The sequence below is a fragment of the Lolium perenne genome, chromosome 7 (genome assembly GCF_019359855.2).
Source record: "Lolium perenne isolate Kyuss_39 chromosome 7, Kyuss_2.0, whole genome shotgun sequence".
Taxonomy (NCBI): Eukaryota; Viridiplantae; Streptophyta; class Magnoliopsida; order Poales; family Poaceae; genus Lolium; species Lolium perenne.
This window is the reverse complement of record NC_067250.2, coordinates 184,453,778-184,474,087: the sequence shown is the minus strand read 5'-3', so window position 1 is coordinate 184,474,087 and position 20,310 is coordinate 184,453,778. Positions and strand designations below refer to the sequence as shown.

At 41.5% G+C, this 20,310-nt stretch overlaps 2 protein-coding genes across 5 annotated transcripts in view; one reads left to right on the top strand and one right to left on the bottom strand.

Annotated features, from left to right (window-relative positions):
* The first annotated feature begins 1,469 nt into the window (after positions 1 to 1,469).
* On the top strand, positions 1,470 to 3,437 carry LOC127321686 (uncharacterized). Its single transcript, XM_051350714.1, has 3 exons — positions 1,470 to 1,732; positions 2,026 to 2,441; positions 2,622 to 3,437. The coding sequence occupies exons 1-3, from the start codon at positions 1,565 to 1,567 to the stop codon at positions 3,058 to 3,060; spliced, it is 1,023 nt and encodes a 340-aa protein (XP_051206674.1). The 5' UTR covers positions 1,470 to 1,564; the 3' UTR covers positions 3,061 to 3,437.
* Positions 3,438 to 10,388: 6,951 nt separating this feature from the next.
* LOC127321682 (uncharacterized) overlaps positions 10,389 to 20,310 on the bottom strand; it is a 29,001-nt gene continuing 19,079 nt past the window's right edge. For all 4 annotated transcript variants that reach the window (XM_071823169.1, XM_051350711.1, XM_071823170.1 and 1 more), the window contains exons 25-33: positions 18,504 to 18,676; positions 17,549 to 17,743; positions 17,111 to 17,351; positions 16,699 to 16,806; positions 15,851 to 15,909; positions 14,029 to 14,413; positions 11,998 to 13,536; positions 10,901 to 11,108; positions 10,389 to 10,779 (exon numbers count right to left, since the gene is read on the bottom strand). In XM_071823169.1, the coding sequence (XP_071679270.1) occupies positions 10,679 to 10,779; positions 10,901 to 11,108; positions 11,998 to 13,536; positions 14,029 to 14,413; positions 15,851 to 15,909; positions 16,699 to 16,806; positions 17,111 to 17,351; positions 17,549 to 17,743; positions 18,504 to 18,676 (3,009 nt within the window). In that variant the 3' untranslated portion in view covers positions 10,389 to 10,678. The remainder of the gene's footprint in view (positions 10,780 to 10,900; positions 11,109 to 11,997; positions 13,537 to 14,028; positions 14,414 to 15,850; positions 15,910 to 16,698; positions 16,807 to 17,110; positions 17,352 to 17,548; positions 17,744 to 18,503; positions 18,677 to 20,310) is intronic.

Below are 20,310 nucleotides of genomic sequence, written 5' to 3'. Positions count from 1 at the left end.
GGAGGAACATGTAGAAGTAGTGGTTGTTCAAAGCTAGGGTTGTTCTCTATCTCCATCTCTCTCCTCTTGGATCACTGACATTTCTATATACGGATATGCAACGTGTGCCACCATTAAATGCCGAGATTGACATTTATACACAAGTCCTCTTTAAGTTTCTTCTTTGGATTTTCTTGCTATTGAAGTCATGCTTAGGTTTAAGAAATTCAACATTGTGTATTATTTAATACACTACATAAAAAAACATAACAATCAGCGACATCTCCGGCTTTTTTGTACCGTTCCTTGGTGATTTTTGCTCCCCTCATCTATCGTGATCGCTACGTGTGTCTTGGTCATTGGTCAAAAGGGCCTTTGTTTTTTTCGTTTCTCTTTACTTTTGTGTTTTCCATCCGTGGTCATAGGTTGCCTTGTGATTTTTTGCATTCCTATCGGTGACCTCCTCGCTGCCTTTTCTTTTCATGGGTGCACATTACCGTTTGGATGTAGGTTTTCGTAATGTACCACTTTGACCGAAACTATAGAACTCCTCTCTCTTTCGCTGAATATAGGAAGCCTCAATCCACACAAACCTCTCGATCTCCACCACAGGTGGCCGCCTGAAGCTCCAACCATTTACAAATAACACACGTGTCGAATCTGCTGCTGCTTAACATACTATACTAGTATTTTAAAGAAAGTTTGAATTTGTTCAGTAAAAGACATATTATTTTAGCGGTCGTTCGGCTCAACCTACAATAGAGTATATCAAAAAAATTGAAAAAATGTGTTCACTAAAATCCAACTCATTATATGTCTCATGAAAGCCATGTGTTTTAACTTGGCATTCATTTTTAGCAGCGGGAGAGTTTGCCTAGCTGAATATATATATATATATCCTGGCTTCAACCGACTCTGGTTTTAAGAATGCCATCCATGACAATCAGCCAAAACAGAGACTTCCAGATGAGAAACACCCAAAGAGAAAAACCGGCGCCAGGTGGATCAACTCGGGCCCGCATGGCGGCCCCACGTGATACGCCGCCCCGATGGCGCGTAGCTATTTTCTGCAAAGGAAAGGGAAGAATGATATGGGCGGAGGATCACGGCCAATAATGCCGCATCGCATCGCGGCTCCGCTGTCTCTCTCTCCCGGTCTCCCCCTGTCGTCGTCGTCGCCCCTTCCACCTCCTTCCAAGATCTCCTTCCCTTTGTCTCTTCCCTATCCCGGCAAAATACCATTGACCCCTTCCAATTCGATCCATTGCGCCACAAATCACAGCCGGTTTCTTGGCTAATTCGGTTGGAGTGGAGAAAAAAGTATACGGCAGAAAGGACGGTGGTGTCTTGCGACGCGGCTATGCTGGATCGCCTGCCATTGCTGCTCCTGGTGTAATTAGAAATCTCAATTCTTGGTCCGAGACAGCCTCAATTCGACGCATTTGTCGGCAGAGCGGGGGGATCTTCTTTTTTTTGGGGGGGGGGGGGGTTGGAGTTCTTTGGGGGGATTGGCATAGAGGGGGCAACTCCGGTGGTCGGGAGGGAAGAGATTGGTTTGCTGTTCTTGGTATGAGCGTTGGGCAAGATGGGGCTGGATTACTACAACGTGCTCAAGGTGAACCGGAGCGCCACGGAGGAAGACCTCAAGAAGTCGTACCGGAGGTTGGCCATGAAGTGGCACCCCGACAAGAACCCCGGTGAAAACAAGGCCGAGGCAGAGGCCAAGTTCAAGAAGATCTCCGAAGCCTACGAGGTAGTATCTTAATCAAACCCGAATTACTTACTACCATTTTTTATCCTTCTTCAAAATGCTGCTTGCAAAGTAGGACAGTTGTGATTGAACAGCGCTGATACACCATCTGTTTCGATTTCGATTCAGGAAGTGTTGCAATCATGTCACTTTCATGGGCATTGTGTCTGTCACGGGTCATGTCAATCTTGATTTTAGCATGCAAAAATATATATTAGGCCTGCTAATATGATCGCAAGAATCATATACACTGCTCAAATTGGTGAATTTTATGACCAATGTCCACTGCATTTCAGGTTCTCAGTGATCCGCAGAAGAGGGTGATATATGATCAATACGGGGAAGAGGGGCTGAAGGCCTCCGCGGACGCTGGTGGCTCATCGTCGTCGATGAATGGTCCCAGCAGCCACCGTTTCAATCCTCGGAATGCCGAGGATGTGTTTGCCGAGTTCTTTGGCAGCAGCAAGCCTTTTGAGGGGATGGGGCGTGCCAAGTCGATGAGGTTCCAGACAGAAGGCGCTGGCACCTTTGGTGGGTTTGGTGGTGGCAGCGAGAGCAAATTCAGATCATACAATGATCCTGTCAGTGCCAGCTCTAGCCAGCCTCGGAAGCCGCCGCCTGTGGAGACGAAGCTTCCCTGCACTCTCCTAGAGCTATACTCTGGTTCAACACGCAAGATGAAGATATCCAGGAATGTCATGAAGCCTAATGGGTAACTTCACTGATACCTGTGAAATTCCTGCAAGATTTCCATGAATTCATATCCTACTTTCCAAACTGACCCATACTAGTACTAGACATCAGACGGGGATGTGAAGAACATGATGATTGACACATTCCCATTTCATATCCTCCTAAGTTATCTTTTTCTTACCTGCTGAACTTTTAACAGGCAAGTGACGACTGAATCGGAGATCCTGACAATTGATATAAAGCCCGGGTGGAAGAAAGGGACCAAGATCACATTCCCAGACAAGGGCAATGAGCAACCGAACCAGCTTCCTGCTGATCTTGTCTTCGTCATCGACGAAAAGCCCCATGATCAGTACACAAGAGAAGGCAACGACATCCTGTTCCACCAGAAGATCGACCTGGTGGATGCATTGGCAGGAACCACAGTCAATCTGAAGACCCTCGACGGGCGTGACCTGGTGATCAAGCTGACAGACGTGGTGACACCAGGGTATGAGCTTGCAATCGCCAAGGAGGGTATGCCTATTATAAAGGAAAATGGGAGGAGAGGCAATTTGAGAATCAAGTTCGATGTCGACTTCCCAAAGAAGCTGTCGTCGGAACAGAGGCAGAATATTAGGAAGGTTCTTGGAGGGTAGCCTCAGCAGCAACGATCACATCCTGGAAGCAAATTCAGCTACCCCCATAGTTCTCCATGAAACACAGACTAATTCACATGTTCTTCTTTGGTTGGCTTGAATGTCTAGTTATTTTTCGTTTGTGGGAACTTCTTCCCGATCTACTCCTTTGTCTAGCAATATTAATTGTTCATTACTCCATACAGATCACAATGCAATGTTAATTACCTGTTCAGATACATACATCTATAGTCCTTCAGAATTTGTACAAATTCCAACCTTCTCCTTTTTTTTTGGAGCAACAACCTTCTCCTTTTGTAAATTATGTTCTTTGGAGCAACGAACACAGTCTCCTTTTGTAAATTATGTACTAGATGCAATGTTCTTATTTCACATTATTTGATTAGCCTTGATTTTCCCTTTATCGACCAATTGACATGCTTATAAGTTTTAGAGAAAAAATGTCACGTCCATATCCATATACAGCAGTGTCCTTTCTGTGATCAAGTTTTAGAGAAAAACTGTTACGTCCATATCCATACACAACGTTTCCTTTCTGTGATCATGAGGACGAAACTCCCCAGAGAAGTATGGGATGATGTGCTCCGGCATCGGCATAAGCCAGACTAGCGGCCGATCCCAACACTGATCCCAACACTGAGCTGATTCCTTGTGGACGGCGGAAACAACCAACCAATGGGATCGAAGGGACCTTTGGAAGGCTTTGATCCTTGTCTTCTGGCGCTTGTGGCGATATCGCAATGCCATTGTCTTCAACTCGTGCCCCTTCGAAGCAGTGTCCTGGCTATTTTGATAAGATTGGAAGCAGAGTCATGGAGACGGGCAAGCGTGTTTACGTGAGTGGCCCAAGCCAATGTCGGAGTGGTGGCTGACGGAAGAGTAGGCTTTAGGTGGGGAGCTCGCACCCCTCTTGCCGCTTGGTTCTTCTTCTACAAATTGTTGATGCACCTTCCTGGATGCATTCTTGAAAGAAAGAAAAAAAAAGGAACATCATTTGTGCTGTCTAAAGTTTGATTTTTTGATAAATAAATATGTTCTTTCTTAGAAGGTAAAACTTTGGATCACAATCTGCAGTTTGTGAAATTGTTTCTCGAGTAGTTTTGGTATCATCTACCTGGGCTTCGTCGTGCCTTATTGCTGGATTATAGCCGTGTTTCATAGTCGCTCAGAGCATCTCTAGCAGAGCCCGTAAATTGGGCAAAATCGAAAAATAATTGCCAATTTACGGGTTCAGTTCAGAAAATGGCGCAGATCGGTCACCGTAAACGAGCTAAAATCGAAAAAAAGTTTTCAGGCCGAGACTGAAAACCCAACTCAGCCTGTATTTGTAGGGGCTGAAAGAGCGAACACGAACCCCTACTCGTGGCGCGCTGAAATTTCAGCTTGAGCTAACTGCTTCTGTTGGTACAGTCGCCGGAATCCTACCAAATTCCGGCGAGCTCCTGACGGCGTAGGGCGGCGCGAGACGGGGTGGAGCAGGGCCGGGGCTGGCTGGGGCGGGGCAGGGGAAGGCCGAGGCGAGGCAGGGCGCGGGCGGGGCTGGGCGGAGCAGGGCGGGGCAGGCCGGCGTGGGACGGGGCAGGCCGGGGCGGTCGCGGGCGTGGCTGGACGGAGCAAGGCGGAGCAGGGCGGGGCGCGGTGGTCGCGGGGCGGCCCGGGATGGGGCCGGGCGAGCTCGTGGCAGCGCAGCATTGAGCAGCGCATGGCGGGGCGAGGCCGGCGTGTTGGGGCACGCGGCGGTGCGCGGCGGGGCGGGCCTGCTGCGGCGGGCTGGTGCGGCGGCGCAGCTGCGGGCGAGCGGTTGGTGGAGGCCGGCTTGTTGGTGAGAGTAGGAAGAAGAAAGGAAAAAAAAAAGAGGAAAAAAAGAAAAAAGGTGACAGGTGGACCTTTAGCTGTTTACGGTTTTAGATTAGGGGCTCTGTAAACACGAGTTCGATGAACTGAACTCCGGATTTTCAGTTCACGTTTTTACAGGCTGCTCTCATAGGCATCAACTGTTTACTCTGACAGAAAGTGCTAACTAGTTAATTTACCAATGGATTTTCATTCATTGACCGAAATATTTGTACCTTCCTATCCCTATTTTCTCGTACTGATTTCTTGTGGCTAAATTATTCTGGAGATGCATGTGTATTGTCGCTCGGCTTTTCACTCCCAGTTGACTTTTCACTCCCAGTTTAAACTTGTACTGTTATTTTGATGGGAACTCTAAGTCTCAGTGCCCTCCTTCCGCTTTGTACGAAGGGCTGGTTTTGTTTTTTTTTCCTGAAAGGAGACACAGATTTGCCATTTTCATTAATAGAGAAGGAAGTTTAGAGTCTTATAAACCCAAATTGACTGAAAGGTAAAAAAACAACAGAAGTCTACTCTCGACATCGCTGAAACCCTTAGCCCCCCCCTCCCCCCGCCGCTCCACAAAGTGCTCTTTGATTCTAGAAACAAGCATGCTAGCGGTGGAAGCATTGTTTCGATACACATGCACATTTCGTTTATTCCAAATTTCCCAAGAAATCAACATCGCTAGCGAGGCCAAGGCCTTCCTTCCATGACAACGCTTGTGGATCTCATCAAGCCACCAATCTTTGATGGAGCGTCTAGTATGCCAAGATCTAGGATCGACACCATGAAGTCCAAGCCAATTGTTCATGCTTGACCACATAGGAATGGTGAACCGGCATTGAAAGAGCAAGTGTGAAGCAATTTCTTGGACTTGGTTACATAGTTTGCACCTTCCGCAATTTGGACATCTATCGGCCATCCTAAATCTATTTTGAATGTTCAACCAAGCGAAGATCTTGCATTTGGGAGGCGCCCAAGGTCTTCATACCAAGGAAGGAAAGTGAGATTTAGTGTGACCCAAAATTGCATGGTTTAGGCCAACTTGGACGAGTAGCAACCATTGTTGGTAAGCTTCCAAGTGATAGAGTATGTGTCGTTCACATCCATTTGGACCGATTGGAGAAGCTCCCAAAGGTTGGCGAATTGCATTATGTGCTCAAGAGTAAAGCCATCTTGCATGTTGATTTGTGTAACCCAAAAGTTATCTTCCAGCGCCTTGTTGACGAAGCATTTCTTGTGTTTGGAGAATTTGAATATGAGGGGGCGATATCTTTAGGACATCTTCTAATCAACCATGGAGCCTCCCAAAAAAACACCTTCTTTCCGCCCCCAATGGTGACAATTGTAGCCACAGCGAAGACCTCTTTGTCTTGTGTGGTGCAAGGATTTCCAAGGCGCACCCAATGTTTTGTTTCTTCTTTCCACTCATGCAATAACCATCGCATTCTAAGAGCGGACGCAAATTTGTTGAGGTTGAGGATCCCAAGGCCTCCATAATCTTTTAGCTTACAAACCAAATCCCAATTTACTTTGCATCTCCCCCCGGTGACTTCATCGCTCGACACGCAAAGAAAGGCTCTTCTTATACTATCAATTTTCATGAGCACCTCAACCGGTACGTTGAGCACGGTGATGTAGTAGATACGATGCTAGTTAGAAATGGCCTTCACAAGGGTGGAGCGGCGAGCCATGGTCACATGATTCCCAACCCACGGCAAGAGTTTGGCGGCCACGTTATCTTCAAGCGGTTGAAATGAATTCTTTTTAGTCTTTTCACCGTGAGCGGGAGGCCAAGGTACTTCATTGGCAAGCTTGTGCGAGAGGCCGGGAAATCTTGAAGAATGGGCTCAAGATCAATGTTTGCGCATCTAATTGGCACCACTTGACTTTTTGCACAATTTTTCACAATCCCGGTGATATCTCCAAAGTTTTGCACGATGGAAGCGAGATAGTTGATATCATATTTGTTGGGAACCATGAAAATGGCGGCATCATTGGCATATAGAGATGTACGCACCGTGGGAGTCCTTCCACGGAGCTTTGTGAAGATGTCCTTGCTCGGTGGCCTTACAAAGGAGGTGATGTAGAGGGTCAATGGCCAACACAAAAAGGAGCGGAGACAAAGGGATCTCCTTGCCAAAGCCCTCTACCATGCTTGATCGGATCTACGTGGATGTCATTGAGGAGCACTCCTGAGGAGGAGGTGGTGAGGAGAGCCAAAATCCAATTTCTAAAGTTACTTGGGAATCCCAAGTGTTGGAGCAAGTCCATCGTGTAGTCCCATCTAACCGAGTCGAAGGCTTTCTTGATGTCAAGCTTGAAGAGAAGGGTTGGCATTTTGGACCTGTGCAATTTTCCGGCCAAGTTCCTAACATAAATAAAATTTTCATGGATGCTCATTTTTTATGAAGGCACTTTGAGCGTTAGAGATAAGAACATTCATGAATGGGGCTAGTCTATCGTCCATCATCTTGGAGACAAGCTTCGCAATGGCGCGAATGAGACTTATTGGCCGGAAGTTGGTGATTTCTTCGGCCCCTTCTTTCTTTGGGATGAGCCTGATGTTCATGTAGTTGACCCAATGAAGATTGTTGGTGAGCCAATGAAGATTGTTGGTGTGCAAGTTTGAGAATTGGTGGATGACCGCCATGATGTCCACCTTTATTGTGTTCTAACAAGTTTTAAAGAAAACACCCATAAAACCATCCGGCCTTGGAGCCTTGTCTCTAGCGGTATTGTCCACCGCGGCTTTAACCTCATCCTCCATAAAGGCAGCACTGATGCTCGAAAGGTCACAATGTGGAGATGAAATCGTCGCCCAATTGAAGTTCATGCCAGCTGCAGTCCCCTTCTTTATGATCTTATTGAAATGATTGTGGATGATGCTCTTTTTTTGGTCGTGATCCGTGACCTACCCGTTGTTGTGTTGGGGGGGGGGGGGGGGGTCTTTTGCTGTAGTGTGGTACCATGTTTAGTTAAATAAAAGCTCCTCCTTAGAACATGTTAAGGATGGTGTCGGTCCATTTCCAAGGTACATTCCTAGAAGCGATATAATCATATTAACTCTCACTGAGTATGCTTAAACATCTCAGAATTGCACATTCACTTACAACTTCCAGCAATTCTAATGTTACCTGCATCTCGATGAAATGTGTTGCATTGTTCGGTGGACTATCATCGTCACGTAATGACGACTGACTCAACGACTGTCTGTGGATCCATGCCGCTTGTGCTACATTTTCCGCGGCGATAGACAGAAAGTGGGGTTCGCTACCGGATCGCAACATGAGAGCCTCTGGCTAGTATTAGGTAAGATTGCCAGGTCAAGCAGAAGTGGACCCACTCTAGGCCATTTACAGCGGGCAAGTCCCTTTAATTCTCTCTTTTTTTTAGGGAAGCGGTAGGGCCTGCTGTGTGATTTAATAATTGCCAATAATACTTACATCGTTTAGGAGTTTAGGTAGAATAAAACTAGGAATCCAATTACAAGAATTATTATCAGAAAAGGAAACCCTAGCTAATTCATGGGCTACTTCATTAGCTTCTCTCAAACAATGTTTGAAAAATACCCTGCCAACCAAAGTTGCCAAATCCACACAATCAGCAAAAGTTGCTGATGATTCATTCCACCATCTAATCACACACACGCATCTTTTAATAGTTTTCATAGAGTGAGACTATGCCACTATATTGTTGCAACCCACATGAAAACAAGGGAGAGACCCTCTCGCACAACAGTCACCTCTGTGGCTGCTGATTGTGAAACATTTGGAAGAACAATGGTAGATGCAGCAATAAAAATTCCTTTGTGATCTCGCAGAGATGCACCTACATAGCTGGCATTATTTTCGGCATAAAAGTAACCATCTGCATCATGTATTACCTACAGAGGATCTGGTTTGTTCCATTTAGCCACTGCAGAATCAAGTTTCTTCACCACCTCTACCGAATTCGTGTTGTGATCGCAACGATTGACATCATACACATGAACATCGATGGTACATTCTCATCATGAGTTCGACGTCGGTAGATCCACCACAAGTACCAGCACACAACAGAAATAGTTTTCTTTAGACCAATATCCTGGAAGCATGGCATCACATTGCTTTGGTGTCGTAGTACGTGATCTAGGACTGCAGAGCCATATGGGTCAACAGTAGAGGCTTCCTCTATCATCGTTGCAAGGCCCAAATATCTCCACAATTCTTGTGTTGCTGGACATTGAAACAACAAATGGGCAACGTGTTTAGGTCCTTTAGTGCAGATGGGGCATTGACCACTCTAGCCTATATGACGATTCACTAAGATGGATTTTAGAAGTATTATTCCATGCAGGAGCGCCAAAGGAATATTTTAACCTTGCTTGGAACTTTTAGGTTGCTTTCAATCTCGATGACAATTGAGGAAAGCATTTTCTGTTAGGGTTTAGGTTGGCTTTGGTAGTAACTAGGGCAATGTTTGGTAGAACGGATCTAGGGTGGGGAACGATTTGCTGAGGTTCCAGCTATTCTGGGGACTACATGAGTGATCAATAGCGCTACAAGAAAAGCTCGAGACTCGCGAGTGGCTCGAGATGAACTTTTCTTTTAGCTTGATTTGAGATCAACCCGAAATAAATTGAGCAGAGTTTAAAAACGAGCTGATCTTGAGCGACCACTAGCTCGCTCAATTTCAGGACATTAGCTTAAAATAATATAATTATGTCTAATGATTTTGCAATATCTTAAAATAAATGGGGTAATTTTTTTATCTTAGCCTATATTTTTCTTTTTCTATGTGCAACAAAATCTATAAGGTTAATTAGGTGAGCAATTTGAGACATTAATGGTATGTGGATTGCCCCTCTAAAATTTAAATAGGTACCATGTCTTCCAATATCTAGTAATATTGTGTTTCGACATCATTGTGTGTCTTACTAATTAAAAACTACGTTCCAATATGAAAAAAAATCTTGTCAATTTTAGCTTGAGATGGACTTAAACCAAATTGTCAGTCAAACTCAACTCATTTGTAGCCCTAGTGATCAGGCATGCCGCATGCTAAACTATTAAATGGAATACTTTCAGTGCAATTGTGTGGTTTGATTACTCTCATTCCGTTGTGCCGGATCCCCATGTTCAGCTCATCCTTGTTTGCCCCTGAAGTACAAAGGCCAGATATGTTACACGTTCAGCTTCCAATGAGTAGGTGCTTAAATCATACGATGATTTAAACTTGTTCAGGAATTCATTTAAGTCTGAATTTAAGTCAGAGTTTAATCAATAAAGAACCTTGTCTAGAATTAAACGAAGTTCAACAAATCATCACAACTAATCATAGGTGAAACATTCGAACTTGGGGAATTTCAGTATAAAATGGCAATGCCACCATGCATAAAACATATTGCTGATTCTTAGAATACCCCATCGAAGAAATGTGACTCAAAAAACTTCACAAACGCCCACACAAAAAATAACTCACAATTTGAATCAGCCAGGGCCACAATGACGGACAATAAAACTGTTGTAGGGAAATATATGGCAACATTAATTGACAATAAAGCAACTTCAGTATAGCATTTTTCCTCCTACACGTGTCTAGCTCTACACCCAGTATCAATGGAAATCAGGTCAATGAAGACTTCCACAATCCGACCTGTTGCCGATGTCTTACTGCCATCACGTTAGATGCTTGTGCTTGGTGGACATACATACATAAATGTACATTACAAGTAAGCAATTCCATCTATAAACCTTAGCAAGAAGATTTTACTAGCCACCAAAATTACAATTTACAAGGATTAGATGAGGAAGTTGCTTTGAGCAAGCCCAGGATACAGAAGTGTCGTAATTTGAGTAAGTGACCTAACCAATGGTTTAAAACCAGAATGTTTCTCCAAAGCTGCGAAGAGCAAGAAAAAACAAGAATTAAATTGTGAAGCATGTTGTTCATTAAATAGTGAACCATTAAGAATAGTTGTTGCTAGGATTCTCGTTTTAAATAGTATATATAAGAAGCATACCATGAAGCATAGCCTTAATTCCCTTGGAGAAATCTTCAAACCGACCAAGTACGGGTCTGATGCCACATGACTGGGACACGCACAGTTCCATATAAAGTGATGTTTCAAGGATCACCAACAGAAGATGGCATACCCTATCTGTCTCACTGACGAGAGTGTTCGATACATTTGCTTCCAGTACTTCAGTAACAATAGAAACCACTTGATCCTGGAAAGAGTGCCGCAGCTGTGAATTAGGATAAAAAAGTACACCCACGCAAAAGAATAGCTTTCCTTTTTTTTTATCAAATTGGATAAAAGGCCCATTATACTTCCTATCACTCACTTCTGGCATGTCAATTTTGTCAGAATCATGTGTCAGTCCCAGAGATGTCTGGTAGGACTAAACTTTTAGGATCAAATTTGAAGTTACAATTTTGCCAAAATTATTGCTTTTATACTTGTCATGTACTCCACGGTGACATGAGTTTTGCTTTATCGGTCAGTACTTAATTTACTTAACTAATCTAATCAATGGTTTGAATGACACTTCTGATTCGATGTCACTGGAAGTGAATACTACAACGACGATTTTAATGACCTTATCTCTTGTCAATACCTAACTATTCTTTCTTCAAAATTAAATATGTAAATAATCAAATTAGTTTTGAATCTTCCAGGCGTCAAAATCATAGTGTCAACAACTCAAATAAAGAAGATTTTAGTCAATACTGCACCAAGTTTTATGGCATCCATCTGCTACTTGTTTATAAAGTATAAACAAGTATGTGTCATAGATCATTCCCTGCAGCTTCTAAACATATTTTCTAAGTCTTAGCACTAAGGAAAATTTAGAGAATTTGCAATGAGTAGGGGTGGCATGAGGCAACAAAATACATAGCTACTTAGAAAGACTTAACCGACTAAGCTAGCATAGAGGAATACAGTTATTACCAATACTCATGATACCAAGTTTAGATGTATCTTATACAACTCTGTGCTAAGTTGCTAACAAAACATACCTTATAAATAAGCACAACATTTTTAATCTGAATAATTAAGGCCAAAAGCAATATCAATAGGTACCTGTTTTTCAAGAAAATTGAAAAAATAGTTACCTGCAGACCATGAAGAATATCTGGCATGGGAAGTTCAGGAAAATGTGCAAGATCAACAAATTCTAGTTCTTCTGCCCTTTTTACTGCCTCCTTGGCTTGACTGCACAGGAATTTCATAATAAGAAAAGCTATTCTGTAAATCTGCACAGCTATCATCTCAGTAAAGCGAGTTTGTTTCGCAGAACCAGAATCTCCACTACTCTTGTCTCTGACCACTATAGATAATGCTGCATTGGAAGGAGCAGAAACAGCTGCAGTTGACAGAGTACTGCTTGCAGCAAATCTGAACCATCCATGATTGCTCCTGATGAGTGGTGGATCTTCATGAAGTGTCACTTCTTCTTTAACAATAGGAGGGCAACAGAAAGATGGGTTCCAGTTTGGGGAATCACCAGTCCATGCATTTCCTCTGCTAATAAATGCAAGCAGGTGGATAATTATCTCTCTTAATTCTGAATCCACTTCCTTCATACTAGTGTCGTGTGGAAAATGATATTTTGCTAAGATACACAGAAGTGAGAGGATATTCTCAGTTAAACCCAGAGCTGAAAGTGATGTCTGTGACTGTTGCAACACTGCCCTTTTCTTGCTATGATGTGTACCCACATTTTGTGCAGATAGATAAGACGACATCAGCGGAACTTGTCCTGAAAGGAAGCTGATAGTACTGTTTGCAACACAGTTGCGAGAAATATCATCATCCATAGAATGGTTGAGAGAGGCGACTATTGCAAGAGCCATACCCCAGATATTCACATCCTTCGCTTGGCTGCTCAAAGAATTTCTGAAACAAGAGTCATCGAGAGACAGCTGACTCAGAAGTACCTTCAAGAAAGCAAAAATATTTGCAGACTGAAGCATTTTAGCGCCATCCTTTGTCCGCCCCAAGGTCAAGAGGAAATTCAAAATTACTTGAATAGACAATATTGCACCATTCTGACATTTATGCAGTATAGCCTGAAGACGGAAATGCTTTTGTAGAATAGGAAACCATACATTAGGAGGTATAAAGCCCTTCAATAGTAGGTCCATTGTTCCAACAGCAAGATCAGTATAATCCCTATTCTCAGCCAATTTGCAGAGCACAGGTAACAAACTCATACTTATAACAGATGATTCACCAAACAGATTAACATCACCTGATACATCTTGTATGTCATCCTTGTCGTATATGAATCCAAATAGAGACAAAATCAGAACAAGGAGGGACTTCACTGGTTTTTTAAGAGCAGGACTAGATGGCATGAGATCAACCAAAAATGATGTGCTGGCACCTGAGGTCTTCATAAGAAGTACAATAACTGGATGGAGACGAGCAGAGTTCTTGGTTTGCTTAACTTGGTTAAAAAAGAACCTGGCAAGAGTAAGCAGTAAGTCCACTTGCCCAGACAATAGGGGATACAAAACCTCATTGGTGTCAACTTCGGGAAATAGCGAAGCAACAGTTGACTGGAAATATGTGCATGCACATCTAATTGCTGCTTCCAGAGCTGTTGTGGAAATCCCTCCATCAGATAAGGTGACTTTATTACTGGAACTCTGCAAGAGATTGTAAGATCAGTTGATGAATGCAATAATGAGTAAATTACACGAGATCCTAGAACTCATTAGCCTTTCAATTTTAGGCCAACGAACTTCAGGTTACCTCAGCAAGACTGCCAAGGCCCAGCCACATTACAACTCCATCACTTAACTGATGGACCTTAATGACACATTAACACAGATCTATGAACCCACGCTAAGGCTGTAATTATCAAAAGAACAGTAGTGCTACCTCTGTCAGAAAAAATACGGAATATTTTGTTTGGTCAAGACAAGGCTTTGACCAACAATTACTCTATTATTATGTAATACTCACATGACATAAAGTTAATGTTAATAGTATTCAGAAGTACTTATCATTGTGAATTTGTTGGTCAAAGTCTTTGTCTTAACCAAACAAATACGCCTTTACATCTCCGATGGCAGGAGTAAACAGTGGACAAATAGTGGTCTCAAAGCAAATGAAAGGATCTCAAATTACAAACTTACTGTTCCAATGTAGACAGATAAAAATGTTGTAAAGGACCTCAATGTGGAAAGCTTTGCATCAGCATCGCACTTCATCTTATTTGCTTTATGCATAATATCCAGCATTCTTTCAGCTACTTCCTTTTCAGGTTTCCAATCTGAATGAGTCCAAAGTTCAACTCCAAGATCATCCCGAGTGTGTGCAACATCAAACAAAATATTGTCAGTAGCTCCTGGGAAGGCCCTATATGGTTGATCCAAAGCATTGCGCTCAAAACACTTGAACTCAAGAAGAAAACACAAGAGCTCCTGAAAGGGACCAGAAGTAATCTGACGACCTTCGAGTTCTCCATGTATATGATAGTAAAGATCATTGATTACCAAACTGGTAAGTTCTTGTTCACCACTGCACACATTAAGGGGATAATAATAAATAACTAGCATGAATAATTTTGAAGAATTTCGTTCAAACGGCCAAAAACAGATAAGGCCAAAAACATACATGAGATGGTGCAACCAAATTCAGCATGTAGTCAACACGATACATAAGAGAAAGGATAATGTTTCAACAGGTTAATAGACTAATAGGAGTAATTTGTTCCACAGTACTTGGCATCCTTCACTCATGTTTCATTATGCACCATTTTACAAATAATGTAGTACCATACTACTAATGTGATTAACCTTCCCCGTGCACTACGAATGTGATTAACCATTCTAAGAAGCACTAATGCTCCCAAGCACATTTATGCATACGCTTAGGCTGAGCGCAGTGTGAGGTTCATGGTGCACCAATGGGCAGCTGAAAACAAGAGTTATTACGCTAATTAACAAATGAATCAGAGGCAACTTAGCCTTTTCATGGGGTACCTTGGTGGAAATGCAAAATTTTAGGATGAAAAGTAACATGAAACAGAGGGAGCATCTTTTGTTCCAAAATTTATAAAAGCTTCCACATAAGATAAGGTTTTCAGAAACTGTATCCAACAACAATCAAAATAATGTAAGAATTTGAATTTAAGAACCTTTAACTATTATTACATGCAAGGCCAGCAGCACCATATTCCAACCCTAAAGAGATGACCACCGGGCTGGGCCACCAAGGTTATTCTATTTTATTAAACTTTGGTGCTGTGGGTAGTATGAGAAACAAAGTTCTATTCATTGTTGTGGCCAATGAAGTTGGATATCTAGTATCTGAGTATTTATGGTACTTGAGAAAACATATGGTCTACTAACTCATATGTTCAATCAAGTAAAGCCGCCGTTTATCTCTTATTACAGAAAAAACAAGCCCAAAAGGAGAGGGACACATCAATTTTTTTATCAAACAAAGGATAAATGGTTAATCCAATTCAGCTCAAAAAATGGTTAACCCAACACGGCTGTCTTGGAGCAATAGATAGTGCCCATACAACTGAGCTAGCATTCAGTTTTCCATCCATATTTCTTATGAAGTTCCAAAACGAGAAATTCAGCACAAAATTTGTATTCAAAGTTCTGCAATGCAGTTATACTGTTTCGAACTTCACATGTCAAAACTTTCTCTAAAACAACTGTTTCAGAAATAACCTTCAAGCACTAGCTTTCTCTTTGAATTGAAGTATAATATAACAAAAAAGGGGAATTTTCAATATCATAGACTCAATATCAAACATATACACAATCAGACTACTGTTCAGTAGAAAACTACAGTCAATAAATGCAACATTTATGCAAATAAAACATAATCATAAACCATACTCCCTCCGTTCCATACCTCTTGCCCTGTTGAACTAAAACCACAACAAGAATTATGGAACGGAGGGAGTAACAAATATGAATGGATATAAAAAAATATTACCTGTAGCCATGAAGGGCATATTGTGAGAGCAGAGCTACGAATGCTTGGTGTTGTAACAACTGCACACCAAAAAACATAATACAAGACAGAGCTGCGTCAGCAGCTGCAGTGTACATAAAAAACAAGTAAAATCAAATTGACCCATGTAAGGATGTACGGTTTTGTCATTTATTTACTTTACGGCCTGAGGTGTAAACCCATGTATTCTACCTATTCAGGTATAGATAACTGTTTAAATAACTCCCTCAGGCTGACATTGTAGCATATAAGATGGCTCAACATGTGGCAGTGACTCAACAACTGAAAAAAAAAACATTGATACATTAAAGACACGCTTAGTTGTGGGTCTACACTTTCTTCTTCCTCTCTTCTGATTCCATCTCTCTACCGTTGTAAGGAGGTGGTATTCTGCAGGGGGGGATGACAGCAGGCAGCTGGCAGAAGCAATTGCGCGAGAACAACACAGATATGCGGTTGCATAACTCAGCAGCTAAACTTGATGCATGATGAAACCTCTGTGGAAGGTGTAAAATCTTGTCCTATTTTATTTCACTACCTTTATTCAGTTTATTTTGAACTAGCATATGGTAATTTACCAGTTGAATACTGTGGAAAAAAACCTGCATGTTGATTGAATACAATATATTATATCTTTTTATTTTGTTTAATCAAGTCACCCCTCCCCATGCCTCTTTTTTACATACAACGACTTTTATCATAAAACATAACAAGGGGATATAAAGTAACTGGTTCAAAATGAGACAAATAGGAATAAAACATTGCTAGAGATGTTATTAGTGCTACATATTGCAGTATCCGTATTGGAGTCTCGAACAGGGGTGGCTTACTTTGCTAGAGATTAGCTGGACCTTCTTCACTGCCGAGAAAGACAAACTGGCAGTATCACCAGTGGACAACTTCATTATTAGACGGATGATGCAAACGCATGAAGCTACCTGGCAAAGGGAATATGGTATCAATAAGCATTTAAAATGTCTAACCATGCATGTAAGCATGAATCAGAAGTAAAAAAACTTACATGCACAAGTATATCAAGCAAATGCACAAATATAAAGAACATGTTTTTAAGGAGAAATATAAAAAAACATGTTAAGCTCATGAATTACAATGCATACAATTAAAGTGACCAACCAACAAGCATGGCGCAAAGGTCAATGGAATCTCACAGACAGAGCAATTTGGTGATAAGAGAAAAATGACATCCGTCCATTTTTATTTCAAAACTCAAGAACAAGTTACCTTGGCACGATGAAAAAGCTCCTTCGCGTATCCGTTGCTTGACAAATGTTTGACAAAATCTTCCAGAAGAACACTATCAAACCATTTGAGCACAACATTGCTTGGACAAGATGCAAAAGGTTCTTTCTGCTCCTTCGTATGTTCTGGAACAGGATTAGAAGTTTTTGCTTCCACAAGTAATCTTCCTTTCAAGAACAACTCATGTGACATGATCTCAAAAAATTTAGCCCGGCAATTATACCTACAAGTGCAAAACATCCCTTATTCTCTTATTATATTACTCCATATAATAAAAGACAACAGTGTTATTTTCCATATAAAAAATTAACAAAAACTGGACACAGTAGCTAACATAAAAGACAACAGTGTTAGGATTGCATGTTCTAAAGGCACTGTTGGTAGCGTGTACACATTGAAAAGGTAAATTGTTAACAATACCTTGAAGAAAATTTCTCATCAGCAGTAACAACACTGCCAACAAGACAACGATCAAAGGTAGCACAAATACACTGTGATAAGCTCTCCCAGAACGTTCGAGAACTTCTGAGCTTATCTAATATGCATATGAACTGGATACCATTTTCCCATAATGCCTCAAGTAGGTCAAGAATACTAAGTAATAAAGAAGGAGATCTGCAAAGAAAAAGATTAGCAATGTCAACATGATTTAGTAAACTGCATACCTAAAATGAAACATTAAGGATATCAGAACTGCAGCCATGAAAGAACTATTCCTAGAAATAGTACAAGCAGACCCGACAGCCTAACTTACACCACACATGCATACGACCTTTCTAAGTCCCCAACACACGATAGAAATTGCATGGTAGCGCCAGATGTCCACTAATTTACCAGATGGGGTACACCAGGTCAAACCCGTTGAATTAAACTGAGCACCATTGCCCCTGATCACCTGAATGCTGCTTGCTCATCATGGAAGGACATGTAAAGTGTTTTTATTCTATGCAATTATGTCCAAATAAAGCCGGAAAAATGCTATACTTCTCATATACTGCCTCCGGTTTTGAATACAAGGTCACTACAAAAATGCAATTTGCAACTACATAAGGTCACTATCTCTTCCCGAGAAGAATTGATTAGATTTCTAACTCGTATGATGGTGCTCATTAACGTGAATGTTGCATGCAGCCATAGAGAAAGAGGCACCGCAGGCAACATGTTTAATTATTCCGGAACACGAGTAGTTTTCCACACCATTAATCACGCTATTTATTAGTTGGCTTTGTTTTCTTGGTATCTGAAAATTGAGATAGTGGCCTTGTATCCAAAATCGGAGTGAGTAAGAAGAATAGATTTCTCAATTATTTGCTTAAAGAGAGGGAACACAAACTATAGGGTAAAAGGCTGCAAGAAACATCATCAAATCATTTACCTATTCATGAACTCAGTGGAATTCACAACATATCCTAAAATTTGCTCAATAAGTCTAGATTTGCTTCTTGAACTGCTGAGAACAGAGGAACCACTGATCTGAGAATTTACAGAATTATTACGATCAGCTTTTATCCTTGCATGCTCCTCTGTCAGTGAAACAAAAAGAGCAGGCTGCAACAAAGCAAATAACAAGTCAAGTCACAATGTGTGATATTTATGGCTAGGTGCACATAAATATATGAATAAGTCAAGCTCTGATCAAACTAAACTTCCTAAAGGACGACGAAGGGACATATAGCACTTTCCGCTAGCTTGGGTCATATAAAGTCCACATTCTTGGAACTAGAAGATGCTCATTAAGGATGTCCAATAGAAATAGTAGGTAATGTTACTTTTATAGTTGTTGAATACATTTGACACAATCTTTGCCGCAAAACTCATGGTTTGATGTACATCAGTGTAGCACATGAGTTATGTATACCGAAGATATTGTATTGATGCTGCATGCACTCAGAGATGCAAATGGGTCGCCATTAGGGTAACTCTTTACCCTCTTTAGTTCAAAAAATGAACTAACCTTTAAAAATGGTCATTGGAAAAGTAAGTTCATTTTTTTGAACTAAAGAGGGTAGAGGGTACCCTGCCCTCTACCCTCCTTAGTTCAAAAAAAAATGAACTAACCTTTAAAAATGATGATGTCATTGGAAAAGTTAGTTCATTTTTTTGAACTAAAGAGGGTAGAGGGTACCCTAATGGTGACTCACTTGCATCTATAGTGCACCAGCATGATCCTAGACAACTAGACTAGTGCAGAATGCATATAGTTTGGATTAGAAATGTGGGGACACTATGAGTGACTATTTAACGATTAGTCAACCACTTTGTAACAATGGTATTGTTATACAAAAAGGCATGGATGTTGACTCAGTCCAAAGGAAATGATGTACTACGTCTGTCCATAAAAGGATGTCGCAAGTCTGTCTAAATGTGTATCTAGACACTTTAGTGCATAGATACATCCGAAGTTGGATGAGTCTCCAGCATCCTTTTATGGACAGAGGGAGTAGAAGCTTTGCGATTTCATTATAGAGCTACGCAACTAGAAATCGGCCCCTATTTTCTTGATTGCAGTTAATGTGTATGACATTACAAAATAATAACCAAGAGCTAAAAGGAATAACACGTGTTCCTGCCATGGTCAAATACTCAAATTTTAGCATACATCATCCCAGTTAGAATATAATATATACAGGATTTTGTACATCTAACTGAAAGTTATTGATTAACATTCCCTCGCACAGCACTCTGTGCAAGACCCAAGTTCAGCAGTTGGCCCATCTGCCTGCCTCTTGGTTCTTGAGCCATGTGGCCAGCAGCTGCTCGCTAGCAACTACTAATTCGCTTTTGATTGTCCAAAACCATTCGGTTTTGATCATCATCAGTTAGTTAATTCCTTAATCCAATATATGTTGTTTGTGGATAATTGAAAAAACAGCTGGCTTGTTATGAATTTACAAGAATTTGCCCAATGTCTAGTACTTTATGTGACTTCTTACTAAGGAAAAATAGGTGAGCAATCGGCATTTGCGTGTGCATATCTCCTACGCACTACAAAAAATATTAAGAAAATCACACTTAGGCGCTCGGCTCACGCAGACTCCAAAATTTCCTGAGTCTACCACTTCCCAAGACATCTTCGAACACCAGTGATCTTGCCCAGTTTCTTTACTGGCAGCTAAGATTCAGCAAGTGCAGTAGCCTTCTGTGTCCCAGGAATGAATTACAGCGACAGTGGATGACATTGA